This window comes from Bubalus bubalis, chromosome 5 (genome assembly GCF_019923935.1).
Source record: "Bubalus bubalis isolate 160015118507 breed Murrah chromosome 5, NDDB_SH_1, whole genome shotgun sequence".
Taxonomy (NCBI): Eukaryota; Metazoa; Chordata; class Mammalia; order Artiodactyla; family Bovidae; genus Bubalus; species Bubalus bubalis.
This window is the reverse complement of record NC_059161.1, coordinates 132,225,606-132,242,832: the sequence shown is the minus strand read 5'-3', so window position 1 is coordinate 132,242,832 and position 17,227 is coordinate 132,225,606. Positions and strand designations below refer to the sequence as shown.

General features: G+C 58.7%; 3 protein-coding genes and 1 pseudogene across 4 annotated transcripts; 3 read left to right on the top strand and 1 right to left on the bottom strand.

The window, feature by feature from the left end:
• Positions 1 to 822: 822 nt before the first annotated feature.
• LOC123327571 lies at positions 823 to 7,711 on the top strand. 2 transcript variants are annotated; one of them, XR_006551483.1, is made up of 3 exons: positions 823 to 1,225; positions 1,738 to 5,142; positions 7,625 to 7,711. XR_006551483.1 is itself a non-coding variant. In XM_044943931.1 (2 exons), the coding sequence occupies exon 2, from the start codon at positions 3,576 to 3,578 to the stop codon at positions 4,491 to 4,493; it is 918 nt and encodes a 305-aa protein (XP_044799866.1). In that variant the 5' UTR covers positions 823 to 1,225; positions 1,738 to 3,575; the 3' UTR covers positions 4,494 to 5,774. The 2 variants fall into 2 exon arrangements, 1 of the variants encoding a protein (XP_044799866.1); XM_044943931.1 differs by lacking the exon at positions 7,625 to 7,711 and having other exon boundaries at positions 1,738 to 5,774.
• A 100-nt stretch (positions 7,712 to 7,811) lies between these two features.
• On the top strand, positions 7,812 to 9,138 carry LOC102408357 (annotated as a pseudogene).
• Positions 9,139 to 11,420: 2,282 nt separating this feature from the next.
• Positions 11,421 to 12,866, top strand: LOC102407804 (interferon-induced transmembrane protein 1). Its single transcript, XM_025287139.3, has 2 exons — positions 11,421 to 11,933; positions 12,529 to 12,866. The coding sequence occupies exons 1-2, from the start codon at positions 11,565 to 11,567 to the stop codon at positions 12,715 to 12,717; spliced, it is 558 nt and encodes a 185-aa protein (XP_025142924.2). The 5' UTR covers positions 11,421 to 11,564; the 3' UTR covers positions 12,718 to 12,866.
• Positions 12,867 to 15,510: 2,644 nt separating this feature from the next.
• Positions 15,511 to 16,584, bottom strand: LOC102412418 (interferon-induced transmembrane protein 3). Its single transcript, XM_025287140.3, has 2 exons — positions 16,243 to 16,584; positions 15,511 to 15,787 (listed from the first exon to the last, which is right to left on the bottom strand). Exons 1-2 carry the CDS (start codon positions 16,489 to 16,491, stop codon positions 15,596 to 15,598), a joined length of 441 nt encoding a protein of 146 aa, XP_025142925.2. The 5' UTR covers positions 16,492 to 16,584; the 3' UTR covers positions 15,511 to 15,595.
• Positions 16,585 to 17,227: the final 643 nt, after the last annotated feature.

Here is a 17,227-nt window from a genome sequence, read left to right as displayed (position 1 = left end):
AAAGTCCAACCACTAGACGGCCAGGGAAGTCCCTGAAACTGGGTTTAGGTGATTCCTTGCCAAAATCATCAGGGTCCTCTCTGGGGTGAGATGCCCTCTCAGGCCTGAGACCAACTGTGGACCCAGAACCCAAAGAGACGAGAAAACTTGGTTGAGGATCAGCAGGAAAAACATCACAGAACTCTGAATACTGGAATTTCCAGATAATGAACCAGCTGTGCTTACTAAGCCCTTGGAGGTAAACAGAAATATTTTAGCAGGCATAGTAAGCCGTTAAAAGTGACTTTACAGAACTGAAAAGAAACTAATTAGAAATCATAGAACTGAAAGTCAGTGTAACGGAAATAAGAATCACTGGGGAGTTTATAACATCTGCAGCACACCTGGAGTGAACCTGCAGTGAGTCTTGGACCTCATGGAAAGTCTGCTTCCAGGTGAGGCTGACGCTGCTACCCAGGACCTTCACTTTGAGAAGACGGATGCAGAGAAACCCTGCAGACAGTGGATGAAACCACAGTCAGCAATGAGAGGTAGAGGGCAGTGAGAACTTTTAATCTGTGTTTAATTGGAAGTCCAGAAAGGAGAGGAAGTGGCTGCTGCTGCTGCTGCTGCTGCTGCTGCTAAGTCGCTTCAGTCGTGTCCGACTCTGTGCGACCCCTGAGACGGCAGCCCACCAGGCTCCCCCGTCCCTGGGATTCTTCAGGCAAGACCACTGGAGTGGGTTGCCATTTCCTTCTCCAATGCATGAAAGTGAAAAGTGAAAGTGAAGTTGCTCAGTTGTGTCCGACTCTGTGCGACCCCTGAGACGGCAGCCCACCAGGCTCCCCCGTCCCTGGGATTTTCCAGGCAAGAGTACTGGAGTGGGGTGCCACTGCCTTCTCCGGGGAGAGGAAGTGGAGCGTGGAGGAAATCAGAATCTGAAAGCACCCTGGGTGAGAATGTCCTAAAGCCGCTGGGAGACCAGCGCACAGATGAAGCGCCCGGAGAAGTCTCTGCCAGAACAGATACAAACAAGTCCACGCCTCTACACATCGAGTAAACCTGTAGTAAATAAAAGGTGTAAACACAGACACACACACTCTGGTGATGTCCAGAGCCCCTGATGAGGAGCAGCAGCTCCACCGTGGCTGGCGGCACAGAAACTGCAGAAGCAGAAGCTAACGGCCTGTGTGTTCAGCTCAGACCTGAAATTCTTTACTATGTGAAAGTACTTTTCAAGAATGAGGTAAGATTTCTTTTTTTTTGGAAAACAAAAATGGAGGGGCTTTGGGCACCAGCAAGCCCCCACCAAAGGGAGCTCTCCACACCAAAGGGAAAGGACTTGGATGGACTGGGTGTGAAGGGGTGAGAAGCCACGAGACCTGTGTGTGGTCCGTCAACCCGTCGTAGTGGCACCAACAGTGATCACATCGTCATGTGTTAGAAAATGAGAAATCACAGAGCACGGAACCACAGCATAATCAGGAGGGAGGCAGGCCCTCCGTCCCGGCGTCAGGCAAGGAGGCACCCCGGTGTCTCAGAGTGATGTGATTACTGTAAGCAACCCCCGCTCGAATAACAGGAAAGGGGGGTGGAGTAGCCACATGTTTGGATGAAATCATAAAATAACAAACATTAGCTTAACTAGAGATATTCTGGAATTAGTAAGGTGGGGTGTCTGGTGGGGATGCCAGATGCAAATGCCAGATGCCAGATGCAAAGTTCACATACAAACACTGGCTGTATTTCTGTCTCCAGCCAATGGCCATCAAGCATGAAGAAAGTTGCCAGCCTTCTCTGGTGGGTGGATTGCAGAAGTGGTGCCAAGTCTCCAGCCCAGCCCAGCCCCCCAACAAGGATCCTGGATGAGGAGCCACTTTGGCCACTTTTCCACACCTCTTGCTACACATGTCTGTCTATGGAGGGAGTGACATGGCCAGTCCCCAGACCACACTGCAGAGCCCCTCACACATCTCTCTCTGAGCCCTAAGAACAAGCCCTACCTGACATGCTGGAGGATGACCGTGCCCATAGAAGGGCTGACATTGTCCCCTCAACACACAGCTGGCAGCAGATGATGACGGGCTCTGCCAAGGCCAACCAAGGCTGGTCCAGGTCTTGGGCAAAAGCAAACACTTATTGGTATATACCTTTGGAGAAGGAAATGGCAACCCACTCCAGTGTTCTTGCCTGGAGAGTCCCAGGGACGGGGGAGCCTGGTGGGCTGCCGTCTCTGGGGTCGCACAGAGTCGGACACGACTGAAGTGACTTAGCAGTAGCATTGGTATATACCACTGAGGTTTTGTGGCTGCTCATTATGCAACTTCATTGTGGGAATAGATAATTGAAACCAGAAAGAGACAGCGTTACACAACTCCCAGAGCAGCTACCCTTGGTGTCAGGCGGACTCTCAACAGAAGCGTCGTCCCTTGCCGCCACCAATGGCAAGTGGCTCTGCCCTTGGACAGACAAGCTGTGGAATGGTCACGCCGAGGACACGACACCGGCCAAGATAAATGACCGCAGCTACAGCCAAGGCAAGGCTCAGAGCGTGATGCTGAGAAGGACGAAAGACGCTAGAGAGGACAGCACCCTTTCACTTTTTTTGCTGTTTTGCTGTTTCTAGTCGCTAAGTCGTGTCTGACTCTGGTGAATCCTGGAATGGTAAGCTTCCAGGCTCCTCTGACCCATGAATTCAAAATAGGCAAATTCGTGTTCAGGTTCAACCTGCGGTGAATTAGGCTCCTTTTAACCTCCACTTAGGGGTTAAACGTTGCATCGAGGGCAAGCATGTGCACAGCATAAAGGCCCACAGAGTTGCAAGCTCTGCAGGGCTGGCACGGGACCCTCATGGGGCGGTGGCAGCAGGCGACCTGTGAATCGGTAGTTTCGCAGGCGTTTGCATTTTAGCCATTTGCGAGGCAGAACTTTCATGTTTCTCACATTTTGGTGTATTTGTGAAATTCCACAGCAAGGAAAGGTTAAAAGTATATGCACCTAACAACACAGATAGCAGACAAGGCCCCAGCAAACGGAAACGCTGGGAGCGGTGGATTTGTTAGCAGCTGTTTTCCTAAGGTCATCAAAATTCTACCAGCAGAATGCCTGGGAAAACATGAAGGCAAGGCCAGTGTCTCCGGTGGGCAGGAGATGAGCTGGGGCCCCAGCTGACCGCTAGGAAGGGTGCACTGCTCAGGACATGTGGGTTAGGCTATGGCACGGACAGCCCCAAGTCCCTGTGTCCTGATCTGACTGCATCCCAGGAAGGGGCCCGGGTTTTGCCTCCCTCAGTCAGGCAGGGACCAGGGAAGGGGCCTGCAGGCTGGAGGCAGAGGAAGGGCACTGGGGACTCAGCCTGGCTGCACTGGGACTGGGCAGAATGGAGCCCCACCTTCACACCTGGCCAAGAAGACCTTGGGGTGCTCCTTCCTGTGTCCCCTGGGGGACTATCTCGAAGCCTCCTCCAGCCCCATGAAGACTGAAAGTGAGGCAAAGGAGGCCTCGAGAGGCCTTGCGTCAAGCGGGCGGACTCTGGGCTAAAACAAGGGATCCCTGAGGCCCACAGTAGCAGCACAGACTCGGGAGCAGAGGCGGGCATGGTCCTGCAGGCCCCGGCAGCTGTGCCGAGGAGCCCGCCTGGGCGCACGCATTCCTCGGCAAGCCTGGAGGGCACGGCCCACTTGCTGCTCTCACGGCCCTCGGAGACCCCAAGGCTCTCCCAGCCCCTTCTCCCCACAGAGAGCCGGGGCCCCAGGGTTATTGTAGGTCTTGAGCCGGCACGGAGTTTTTGGCTCCAGGCGGATGCTTTTAGGGGACAGGAGAATGCTTTCATATACGCGTCAGCTCCTAAAACTTCAAGTTCACTCAGGTTCAGTGCCAGTCACACCTGGAGCTCCTCTCCCCACAGTGCTCGTTTCTGCTCTTCTTCACTTTTTCAGCCTCTGCTCTTCACGCCCACTGCCCCCACTGCCCCACAATGCAGGTATCTGACGTGCCAGGCTGAGGTGGGCAAATGGCCCCAGCTGGAGGACACCTGGAGAGCCTGCCACGCCACGTTTTACTGCTGGGTTGAGGCGCTATTGCTCTTCCCACCCCAGCCTCCCTGGACTTGGTCTGTTTCTTTTCATCTGATCTCACCACCAGCCCTCTTCTCTGAACTCAGGGCCCAGAACATGCAGAGCAGCAAACAGCTCGCGGTGGGTATTTCTGACCAACCCCTGGTCCCAGGGATACAAGGCTTCAGGTTTTGGGCCCACCTTCCTAACATCGCAGGGAGCTGGGTGCCCCTCCATCCCCTCATCAGGCAGGGTTCTCCGGATAAAAGTTCTGCTCTTGAGGGCTGGGGTCGGGGGGGTAGCCAGGCCCAGGCCCACAGAAGGCGGGTCTCTGCTGTACTTTCTACTAGGCCCTCTGTGGGGCTGCACAGGCCCCCTACGCTGGGGAGGGGTCTGCTTCACTCAGCCCACCTTTCAAAGCGAAGCTCATCCAGAAACACTCCCAGACCCCCAGGATAACCTCTGACGAAACCTCTGGGCGCTGCGCCTCGGTCAGGCTGACGCACAACTTTCAGAGCGCACGACTTCACTGGGTTGGTCTTTCCAGCCGCTGGGAACACGGTTTTGTTGCTCTCTCCTGGCCCGAGGCCACAGTTACAGGGCTTCCCCATGCTGGTCAGTGTGAGCTGGACTGTGCCGAGGTGACAAGTGACCCTGATCCCAGTGCCGGCCAAGCAAGCTCTGTTCCTGCTGCCACTAGACGTGGGCGGGCGGCTGTGGGCGGTAGGTCCCTCTCACCCAGGGGCCAGGAAGCCCTGGGCCGGGGTAAGGGCCCACCGTGGGCTTCCTGAAGGCCACAGGGATGTGGGGAGTCCACGTGGTGCTCGCAAGTGACCCGCACCTACACCCGTGTCCCGGCTGCTGCGGGACTTGGAAGGGTGGGGGGCGGGGAGGGGGGTGGGCACGCGGGCAGCGGGCTCGCAGCGGAGAGAGGAGGCGCCTCCAGCAGCTCCGGGCCTGCGCACTGCCGCCAGCGTGGGAGGCAGGCAGAGCCTCCCCGAAACCGGAACGCGCTCCGGCGGCCCCGCCTCGGCAGTCCCCAGGCAGCTGGGCCGTGAGCCCTGGCTTCAGGGCCGCTCTGGCCGCGTGGCAACTGCGACGTGAAAAGGTACTTCTTGGGCACACCCCTGGTGGTCCAGTGGTTAAGAAAATGCCTTCATATGCAGGAGAGGCAGGGTCAATCCTCGCTCGGGGAGTTAGGACCCCACACGCCTCAGGGGCAGCTAGACCCACGCCAGGCGACTGCTGAGTGGGCCTGCCCCAAGTACGACCCCACGCAGGGAAATGAATAAGTAACTATTAGAAAGAAAGAAAAGGTGCTTCCTGCCCTTAGCAGCCTGAGGGGCGGGACCTCACACCTTCAGGAGAGGGTAGTTCCTAAAGGACAGTGTGTCAGGCTGCTTGTGGCCAAGACTGATGGTGCTTCTGCTTTCTCTGTGAGGCAAAGCTCTATTTATTGGCTACTCTGTTTTGGCCAGTAAGAGACCCTGTAGAGACTTGCTTTTCCTTAGAATGCTAATTCATGAAATTTCAGAGGCTGGGTTTCACAAGAGGAGGAACTATCTTTATACACCTTAGGCATGTTCAGAAATCTGTTTTATACTGTGTTAACCTGAGAACCAGGATGGTACGATCACTCACCTAGAGCCAGACATCCTGAAATGTGAAGTCAAGTGGGCCTTAGAAAGCATCACTACGAACAAAGCTAGTGGAGGTGATGGAATTCCAGTTGAGCTATTTCAAATCCTGAAAGATGATGCTGTGAAAGTGCTTCACTAAATATGCCAGCAAATTTGGAAAACTCAGCAGTGGCCACAGGACTGGAAAAGGGCAGTTTTCACTCCAATCCCAAAGAAAGGCAATGCCAAAGAATATTCAAACTATTGCACAATTGCACTCATCTCACACGCTAGCAAACTAATCCTCAAAAAATTCTCCAAGCCAGGCTTCAACAGTACATAACCAAGAACTTCAGATGTTCAAGCTGGATTTAGAAAAGGCAGAGGAACCAGAGATCAAATTGCCAACATCCATTGGATCAGAGAAAAAGCAAGAGAGTTCCAGAAAAATATCTACTTCTGCTTTATTGACTACACCAAAGCCTTTGAGTGTGTGGATCACAACAAACTGTGGAAAATTCTTCAAGAGATGGGAATACCAGACCACCTGACCTGCCTCCTGAGAAATCTGTATGCAGGTCAAGAAGCAACAGTTAAAACTGGACATGGATCAATGGATTGGTTCCAGATTGGGAAAGGAGTGTCAAGGCTGCATATTGTCACCCTGCTCATTTAACTTATATGCAGAGCACATCGTGCAAAATGGAGGGCTGGATGAAGCACAAGCTGGAATCAAGATTGCCAGGAGAAACAGCAATAACCTCAGATATGCAGATGTTGTCACCCTTATGGCGGAAAGCAAAGAATAACTTAAGAGCCTCCTGAATAAAGTGAAAGAGGAGAGTGAAAAAAGTTGGCTTAAAGCTCAACATTCAGAAAACTAAGATCATGGAATCTGGGTCCATCATTTCATGGCAAATAGATGGGGAAACAATGGAAACAGTGACAGACTTTTTTTTTTTTTTTTTGGCTCCAAAATCACTGCAGATGACAGATGGTGACTGCAGCCATGAAACTAAAAGATGCTTGCTCCTTGGAAGAAAAGCTATGTTCAACCTAGACAGCATGTTAAAAAGCAGAGACATTACTTTGCCAACAAAAGTCCATTTGGTCACAGCTATGGTTTTCCAGTAGTCATGTATGGATGTGACAGTTGGACTATAAAGAAAGCTGAGCGCCGAAGAACTGATGCTTTTGAACTGTGGTGTTGGAGAAGACTCTTGAGAGTCCCTTGGACTGCAAGGAGATCCAACCAGTCAATCCTAAAGAAAATCAATTCTGAATATTCATTGGAAGGACTGATGTTGAAGCTGAAACTCCAATACTTTGGCCACCTGATGCGAAGAACTGACTCATTTGAAAAGACTCTGATGTTGGGAAAGATTGAGGGCAGGAGGAGAAGGGGACGACAGAGGATGAGATGGTTGGATAGCATCACCGACTCGATGGACCTGAGTTTGAGCAAGCCCCAGGAGTTGTTGATGGACAGGGAAGCCTGGCGTGCTCCAGTCCATGGGGTCACAAAGAGTCGGACACGACTGACTGACTGAACTGAACTGAACTGAATCCAACCCTTGGGGGACGGCGGGAGGCTCCTTCGGGGCAGGCCACGTGGGCTGCTGGGTGCTGACCTCCAACCAGGAAGGACCCAAACCCTGCCTGGAGCGGGGACTCAGAACTGGGGGGCCAGTGCCCCTCAGAGGGGAGGCCTGTGCGGCTGGGGGGCTGGCGGTGGGGGCAGGTCTCCTCTGGGCCTGCGGGTGAGGCTGAGTGGGGCCTGGCAGGGGCCCGAGTGGGGACAGTGGGCGCTGCAGCAGGCTTGGGCCTGAGACCCCCTGGCTGGGGAACATCCTGGGACCACACCCTAAATAGGTCCTGACTTGAGTGCCTGGGGCAGAAAGCCAGCTCTTGGATTGCAACCATCCCACCCTGCCTGTGTGTAACTTCTCCGTGATTTGTTCACCTTCCCAGTGTCAGGCCAATTCGTGCATTTACAAAGCAACAAGAAATTGAAGCTTCTGAGGAAGCAGAACTGACATGAGGTAGGGTTTGGGCCCCACGGAGGACCACCCTCCAGCATCCGGCTCACTCCCAAACTGGTCAAAGCTCGGCCTCATGACTCCAGCTCTTAGTCCTCCTCACTGGTGTCCACACCTGCGGCCACCACCCTAAGACATGTTCTCAGGGGAGCAGGAGGTGGCTGTGATGGGGGAACCTGCGGGCTCAGCTCCCATGAAGAACGCAGTGATCAACATCCAGACTGAGAACCCCGGACGTGATCACATTGTCTGGTCCCTGTTCCACACGCTGTTCATGAACATCTGCTGTCTGGGCTTCGTGGCATTCGCCTACTCCATGAAGGTGGGTGGGCACCTGGGGGCGTCTCCAAGAGAGTGTGTGTGAGCCTGGAGAGGGCCCTGCCCAGATGGCACATGGGTTGGGGAGCTCCTGTATGTATTGTTCTGTGTGTTGTGTGTGTGCGTATACCAATGTGCAGGTCACGATGAGGCTGCAGGAGGTTCATGGGAATGACCAGGATCAACCTTTTATCCCCTGGTGGGATGAGGGGCTGGTGAAGGGGCCTGAGAGGAAGGGAGGGGGAGCCCTGGGCCTCCTGGAGAGGCTGACAGTCTGCTGGGACACAGATGGAGGCCCCGGGAGGGGAGGGGCATCCGTGGGCACTGGCCTGTTCAGACTTGGGGAACGGGCAGGGGAGAGTCCCCGTTGGGTGAACGGGCACTGGGGGACCAGCAGGGAAGGGCCCGAGTCACAGGCCTGGTGGTCACCTGGACCCTCACCACCTCTGCTCCTCCAGTCTAAGGACCAGAAGATGGTCGGCGACATCACTGGAGCCCAGAGCTACGCCTCCACCGCAAGTGCCTGAACGTCTGGGCCCTGGTCCTGGGCATCCTTCTGACCATCATGTTTATCATTGTTTTTGCCACTGGGTCAGGGCCAAGTTTCAGTCTACGTTTTAGGATTTCACACAGCAAGGAGGCTGCATTAGCTGCTCGTGGCCGACACCAGGTCCTGGACGGCCCGTAGCAGGCTCCGCACCTCTGGCGGCGGCCCTGCCCCCACCGCCCCGCCCCGCCCCGCCCCGCCCCTTCCTGCTGCAGTTTCCAGAGACCCAGCTGAAAGCCGGTGAATTCAATGAAGTGCGCAGACTCCCCAGCCTTCCTCTGCGGCTCAGCGCCCTCCCCGCCCCGCCCGTGCTGCTGTGGTTTTGCCGGTTTCTGGCTTCCAGCTGGGAGCAACAGCTGGAGCAGGGTCCCAGGATAGGGGTCCCTCCTTTCCCAAGGCCTGATCCTGATCCAAGGGCACTCTGTGTCCAGAACACCCTTGACCCTCGGGATCAGACAGTCGGTTGGCAGGGAGCAGCTAGGCTAGGGTGACTGCGCAGCCCAGGCTCTCTAGGGAGGGACTGCTTTTAGTGTCTGGGGGCCCCTCTCCCTCCCAGCTGTCTGGAAGGTCCAGCCTGCTGCATCCTGCTACTGCCTTCTCCAGCCTGTCCCGACTCCTCCAGAGGGTGCTGGGAGAGCAGTGGCCTGAGCAGCACAGAGCAGCTCGAGTGAGGAGCAGCCACCTTGGCACCACGTGCTCTGGGAAAGGTCAGCCCCCGACGAGGGAGGCAGCCCCTTCCCATCCTCTCAGGGCCCTGGAGATGCGGGCGCTTGGACAGCCCAGGGCAGAGCTGTTTACGAGCCGGGATGCGGTGGTGGAAGCCCCCCAACACTGATGTCCATCCCTGCTCCCCCCTGTGATCCCCAGCCCTCCCTCTCACTTCACCCTACATCCCCCACCCCTCAGAAGTGGCTGGGGGTAGAGGTCTCTGGGCAGGTCGTGGGGGCCCCAGGGGGGTGAGCAGAGGGGGGCAGCTCCAGGGAGGGTGTGTCCTGGAGGCGGGGCTGGACCACCTGCTTGTCTGGGTCTGGGAAGGACTCTGGAGGTAGGAAGCAAGTGGAGCCAGCCCAGACCCCCGTCACGGAGGGGTGCTCATGCACAGCCCAGTCCTGAGCTGTGCGCTGCAGAGGGCAGGTCAGCAGAGCTCAGGAAGGACGGGCTCCCAGTCACATGGAACTCTTGGTCACGCTCTGCCACGGCCCCTCCCTGGGGGCTGCTCGGTCCCACATTTCCTGGAGCCCCCCAGGTGACTGGGCATCTGCAGTGTCCTGCCTTCTACTGTGACCCCCAGGACAGAGTGCATAAACCGGAAAACCCACCAAACGCCTGAGCCAGGGCGGAGGCTGGGGCAGCCACCTGCCCTGCCCTGCCCCAGGACTGTGCTGCGGATGTGGGCAAGGGAGCAGACCAGAGATGGGGTGGCAGGACTGTGACCTCCCCAGGACCCACAGCAGAGAGTTCTGGAGACATTCGCAGATGTGTCCCTCAGGGCACAATGGAGGACAGAGAGCAGAGCCCACCAGCCCAGGAGGCAGGATGGCCGACGAGGACTGGGGGCAAAACCTCGGCACCTGCTGACCCCACGGCCCCTGTTGTGAACTGGTCTTCAGACCCGATCCCGTGGCTGACTGAGAGCAGGGCCCTGGACAGGGGAGCTTGCGGGCACATCCCCCAGACTTCCCTGGGGTGGGGGAGGGTGGGGAATAGGTGGGTCCTCGGTAACAGAGTCCAGGACTCGGGATTCCCAACATGTCAGGAAGTGGGCTCAGGGCCAAGGTCAGTATCTCTGAACATCACCAGGTGCCCTTTCCCGAGGGGCGCGTGGGCCCTAGTCACACTCGGAGTGGAGCCAGCCCCCGTGGGCACCCAGCCCTGGGAGAAGAGGAGAAGAAGCAGCTGGTGCTGCCAGGCCCCTCATGCGCTCAGTGGCTTCTGGGTAAGCGCCTTGGAGATGGGGTGGCTGCGGGGGGACTCTGGAATGGCTCCTCAGCGCCCACCCCAGCAGGGAGGAACCCTAAACCAACACCCCATCCTGGGAGAGGAGCGGACATTAACCACCTCAGGGCCCCGGGGATGCAGGGGTGCACCCCCACAACACTTGCATTTTGCTCTCCAATCTGCCCAAATCCCAGATGGACCTGGAGGAGACTCAGGATGCAGTGGACTAAGCCTACATAGGAGTCCAGGCGCAGCTGCTATGGCAGACTGCCAGCCCAGCCGGGGCACGGGAGGCTGGCCTGGGAGCCTTGCCCCAACGGGACCCAACCAGTGGGATGGCCTTGCTCCTAACAGGAAGGTCCAGGCCTGGCCATCACCTCCCACAGCCTCACACACAGGTGAGGACAGAGACAGGAGAGCACGTGGCCCTGCGGTCTGAAGAGAGCAGAGTCCTGGCCACAGAGCCGACCCGCCCTGTCCCTGAGGAGGGGGCACAGCCCCAAGCCCAGAGCCGTCCTGCCGGCACACCCGCTCCCCCTGGAGCCACCCCAGGTCCCATGAGAAATGAGGGGGGACGGGGGAGGCAGGAAGGCCAGGCTGCACAGACACGCAGGCCCAGGGCTCCCAGCGGCTGCCAGACGCCCAGCAGGCGTCCTGCCTCCGCACAGCTGGCCAGGTCTCACTCCTCCAGCCCTTGGGGGAATGCGGGAGGCTCCTCAGGGCAGGCCACACGGACTGCTGGGTGCTGACCTGCAACCGGGAAGGACCCAAACTCCGCCTGGAGCGGGGACTCAGGACTGGGGGGCCAGTGCCCCTCAGAGGGGAGGCCTGTGTGGCTGGGGGGCTGGCAGTGGGGGCGGGGCTCCTCTGGGCCTGGAGGTGAGGCCGAGTACAGCCTGGCAGGGGCCCCGAGTGGGGACAGTGGGCGCTGCAGCAGGCTTGGGCCTGAGACCCCCCAGGCTGGGGAAGGGTCCCAGAGCCGGAACTCAGCGCTATATGGGAAGCGAGATGGCTGGGGCTGGGCCTGAAGCCCCCTCCACCAGCTCACTTCCTCTGACCTTGGTGTAACATGATGCGCAGCGGTTCCTCCCACCTCCGGCAAAACATTCAAGAAACGAAACTACTGGGCAGGCCCGGCCCCCAGCCCCAGTGCTCCTGCCTATATCCGGACCGCATCTGCGCCGGCTCTGCCTTGGGGAACACACGTCTCCATCCTGCTCCTCAGCTTCAGTGCTTTCCCTCTGCGCCAGAGATGATCAAGGAGGAGCACGAGGTGGCCGTGCTGGGGGCGCCCCAGAGCCAGGCACCCATGGCGACCACAGTGATCAACATCCGCAGCGATACTGCTGTGCCCGACCACATCGTGTGGTCCCTGTTCAACACCATCTTCATGAACTGGTGCTGCCTGGGCTTCGTGGCATTCGCCTACTCTGTGAAGGTGGGTGGGCACCTGGGGTGTCTCCAAGAAAGTGTCTGGGAGCCTGGAGAGGGCCCTGCCCAGATGGCACATGCGTTGGGGAGCCCCCGTGTGCACGGGTCTGTGTGCATGCTCTTTGCGTGTGTGTGTTGTGTGTGTGTGAGAGTGTGCCTGGGGGATCATTCCTAGGGAGACTCATGGCGAGGCTGCCTGGGTTCACATGGGGTGGAGCTGGGGGTCTGTGTCTCTCGCACCCCGAGACGGCCTCCTTCCCAGCCTCATCAGGGAAGGCGCAGCCTTCACACTCAGCCTTAGAACTGGAGTCTGGTCCGGAAACGAGGAAGGTGCTGCAAGGACCCTGACCCCTGGTGTGTGAGTGGCCGGTGAAGGGGCCTGAGAGGAAGGCAGGCTGAGCCCTGGGGCTCCTAGAGAGGCTGACTCTCTGTGAGGACTCAGACAGAGGCCCCAAGAGGGGAGGGTATCACCGGCCCCTGTCCTGTTCAGACTCCAGGGAACGGGAGTGTGAGGACCCATCGGGTGACTGGGAGCAGCAGGGGAGGGCCTGAGCCACAGTGCCCGGCGGTCACCTGGACCCTCACCACCTCTCCTCCTCCAGTCTAGGGACCGGAAGATGGTCGGCGACATCACTGGGGCCCAGAGCTACGCCTCCACCGCCAAGTGCCTGAACATCTGGGCCCTGGTCCTGGGCATCTTTCTGACCATTGGATCGATCGTTCTTCTCATTTTTGTCTACATGGCAGCCTACGAGATGGCTTTGAGGATGGCGAAAAATAGAGGCTACTAGCCGCTGTCCATGGAGGCAGTCCAGGGCCTCCACCTTCCTTGGTGGCTTTGCACCCGAGGCACGGGCCCGCCCCGCCCCCAAGCCATAGGCAGCAGTTTATAGACACAGATTGTCAACCACTGAATCAATAAAGCGCCCTTGTCTGTGAAGCTGTTGTGATGTCTCCTGCGGAGGGGACACGGCTATGACCCTGGCGGCCTCTGGGGAGCCCAGAGCGGTCAGCTGCGGGCTGACTGAGAAGGCCAGAACAGAGCTGGTGACCCCACCGCGGTCAACAGGAACCCCCAGAGGAAAGACCCCTTCCTCCCCTCAAAACCAGCGGGCCCTGCTGGGTGGAAGGGTCTCGCAGACACTGGGGACCTGGGACATCGTTGTGAGCCTGGGATGCAGATGGGGAGATGGGGCTGCTCCTAGCCCAATGCGAAGAGACACCCGGGCAGGTATTCCTGTCTCTGACACCCCAGGGGGAGCGGGTGGGGGGCCGCACCCCAGCTGCTGAGCCACTGTGCCCTGCGCAGGGTGTCCTGGGTGTCACCCCTAGAGGCTGGAGGAGTCCCGGCAGCCACAGGCTGCGCTGGGGGGTGACCCCGTCCACACGCCCTGTGGGGACCCAGGCTCTCCTGGGCTCACTCGGGGCCCAGGGCCAGTGCTGGCCAGCTCTCGCTGAAGTCAGCAGCTCTTCACAGCGGGTTCCCCTCCTCCTGGCACCCAGAGGGATGGACGCCCCATCCCCACTGGGCCCTACTTGGATCCTCCCTGGAGGACGGTGGCTCAGATGAGGTTGCCCACCCTCTCTTGGGTCCCACATGAGAGCAGGAGGGCTCAGCCTCAGGGACGCTGAGTCCTGCGGGAGGAGAGGCTGGCAGACTGCCTCTCTGAGTCCAGGAAGGACTGTCTCCCAGGCAGGAATGGGAGGGACAGATGTGTGGCCCTGACCCCTGGCCTGTGAACCCCCAACCCCGGCAGGCCCTAGGGGGTCCCCACAGCCTCTCAGGTGGGCAGCAGTCGTGAGGGCTGGTGGCACTGAGTGTAGCCCGCCTGAGCTTCACTGATTTGCGGTGAGGGTCCTGCTAGGTGGGAGCCCCCGGTGCAGGCCGCAAAGGCCCGTGTTCTGGACCTTCTGAAAATTCACAGGAGGCCTGAGGCATCAAGCAGGGGAAACTGAGGGACCTTCCCTCGAGGGCCCCGGGTGCTGATGGCCGGCCGTGAGCAGCTGTGGTCCTCGGAGCCACACCCCGGCCTGGTTCCCAGCGGACGGTCCCGTGTCCCCTGTCAGCTGTGGGTGACCTGGGCTGGGCTGAAAGAGTTGGGGGAGCTGGAGGACAGAGCGGGGAGGTTGGAGCCCTGGGCCAGGGTGACATGGGGGTCGGCAGCGGGGCCGGAAGGCACCGCTGGTCCCTTTTCCAAGGAGCCCGTGGGGAGAAGGCTCTGCCTCTGCTTTGCCTGGACTTGGGCCTCGGAGGAGCTCAGAAGACAGGGCTCCTTAAGATGCCAGGTTTGGTCCCAGCTGGGGGAGGGCAGAGCAGGGCAGATGAGTCCCGGGTGGGGGGTGGGCGGGCGGGCTGGTGTGCCCCTGGCCTCGCCCCTGGCTCCCTTCCTGTCGCTGCTGGTGTGGCAAGATTCTGCCTCCCCAGCCCACCCAGTGGGATCTGCGCCGCTGGGCAGCGCCCCTGTCGACTCCAGGGCTTTGCGGGCTACTGGCTCTTCCCACCTTGGAGGCAGCCCTTCCCGACCCCGAGGGACGTGCCTGCCAGCCGTCCCTCCTCCAGGACTTCCTTCCTTGGTGCTGCCCCTCCCTGCTCACGGGTGTCAGACCCACAGGGAGAGGGGCTCCCTCCTGGCCCTCCCTGGGATCCCAGCCTCTGCAGCTTCTCCAAGTCAGGGGGCTGGGGTAGGGACAGATGGGGAGGAGGGGGCACCCACATGAGGAGTCGGGAGGCTCCGCTGCCCCTCTACACGCCCCAGCCCAGCTGGCAGTGGGCGGGTCTGCCCTGCCCGTCAAGTGCCCCCGTGTCTGGAGGCCACAGCAGAAGCAGGGATGGGGCTGATGTCGAGGGCGGGGCAGGGCAGGGGCCTCTCCTCTAGCTGAGCAGCACAGGGCTCTCTCTGCAGTGGTGGACGCTGTGCTCTTATTGCCTTCCCGGCAGAGGGGGCCTGCGGAGCCGTGTGAAGGACAGTGACGAGAGGGACGCGCCACAGGGTGTGAGAGGGAGCTGGGCGCCAGGAGAGCCGGCACTGACCAGCGTCCTGGCCGGGCCGCCCTCAGAACCCCCAGAACTCCTGCTCTTCGCTCCCTGAAAACCTCTGTTTAGCCACCAGTCAGTCAGCGGCTGCCTGTGACCCTGGCCTTCTGGCGCTGCCCCCTTTCTGGAACCTCCCGACTAACCCTAACCCTAACTGCTCTGGACCGTCCTCGCCGTGTTGTAATCCCTGCCATCTGGACTTTCCTGGAGCACAGTTGACTTACACACCCAAATCTGCATTTCTCCAATTGCAAATCCTAAGGCGCCAAGCTATCTTTTTATTTGCAGGCTTCTGAGGGTTTTCTTCTCTGTTTTGTCAACAGAGCCAAGGGTGTTCTGCGCCCGACGTGGCCCTTCCCTTGAGTAACCCACACCCCAACCCCCTGACCAGTAACTGCAGCCCCAGCCCAAGGCCCCAGACAGGCCAGGCCCCTCCTGGAGCCGCAGAGCATGTGGGACAGTGCGGGGTGGGAGGAGGTGGGCTCGGGCTCACGTCCAGTCTGGGACTCTCGAGGGCTCCCTCCCCAGGTCAAAACACAGCACCCTCACATACAAACGCCTCCTTTTATTTCACGGTGGCAGGTGCCTGTATAGGCTGCAGGGAAAGGGGCGACTGCCTCGGGCTATGGGCAGGCCTAGTGGCCTCCATAGTTCTGCATGAGCTCAGGGACTGCTTGAACAATCATCAGGGAGCCAGTGGACACGACGATGATGAGGACGACAGTCAGAAGGATGCCCAGGACCAGGGAGCAGATGTTCAGGCACTTGGCGGTGGAGGCGTAGCTCTGGGCCCCAGTGATGTCGCCGACCATCTTCCGATCCCTAGACTGGAGGAGGAGAGGTGGTGAGGGTCCAGGTGACAGCCAGGCCTGTGGCTCAGGCCCTCCCCCCCTGGTCCCCCACTGCCCGTTCTTCCCAGTGGGGACCCACGCCCGCCTGTCCCCTGGAGTCTGAGCGGGACAGTGGCCGGTGAGCGCTCCTCCCCTCCTGGGGTCTCCATCTGCTTTCCCGCAGACAGTCAGCCTCTCCAGGAGGCCCAGGGCTCTCCCATCCTTTCTCTCAGGCCGCCTCACTGGCCCCTCACCCACCAGGGGACAAAAGGCTGACCCTGGTCATCCCCACGCACCCGCTGCAGCCTCATCATGACCTCCATGTGTACACACACACACACACACACACGCAGAACAACACACACGGGGCTCCCAACCCCACGTCGTCTGTGCAGGGGCCTCTCTCCAGGCTCCCAGACACTTTCTTGCGGACACCCCGGGTGCCCACCCACCTTCACAGAGTAGGCGAATGCCACGAAGCCCAGGCAGCACCAGTTCATGAAGATGGTGTTGAACAGGGACCACACGATGTGGTCGGGCACAGCGGTCTCGCTATGGATGTTGATCACCGTAGTCGTCACGGGCGCCTGGCTCTGGGGCGCCCCCAGCACGGCCACCTCGTGTTCCTCCTTGAGCACCTCATAGGCTGGGGGCACCGCCCCGTGGGCCCCAGTGAACAAGGGCTGGGATGTGCGGTTCATGGTGGGGACGGAGGAACTGCGGTCCAGAGGCCAGCACGCACGCAGGGTCCCCTTTCTTTACTCAGGAGTTTTGATTTCTCTGAATTTCCGTTTCCTGGCTTTTGGGGTATTGGGGATGGGCTGGTCCTAGGAGGCGTGAGGAACCAGAGTGTCAGGTTACACCGGGTGGGTGGGAGGAAGGCCAGGGCCTGGAGGGATTTCCGGTCCCAGAGGCTTGAAGGGGCCGATTTCCTTCTCCCCTCCCCCTTCTTTTGTAATAAAGACACTTTAAATAGAAGAAATACAAATAACAGTTTAAGAGCATGTAACCTCCTGTATATGGGAGAGACCCAGGAATACTGAGTAAACAGTTTTCTGTAAAAGAGAAAATTTTGAGAAATTTCTCCCGGAAATGCTGAATCCACCCATTAAATGCCACTGTGAGCTAGAGACAAAAGGCACTGGGGTGGAGGAGAGGACCCTTTTGGGAGATGACCCCAAAATGCATAAAAATAAAGGTGATTTTGCAGAGGTCAATCCTTGCCTCCTCCATCCACGAGATTTTCTAGGAATGTGGTCCCCCCCTGCCCACCCCCATCCTGGTACAAGAGAAAACACCCTTTCAGGGCAGTTTCTCTTGTTGACTGAAAGAAAAAAAAAAAGTACAACTTAATAGATGAGAATTGTCTTTCATTTGCCATAAACCTGAGCACCTAAGTCCAAGACCCAGCACGTTCGTTCACTGGGGAAGGGAGGC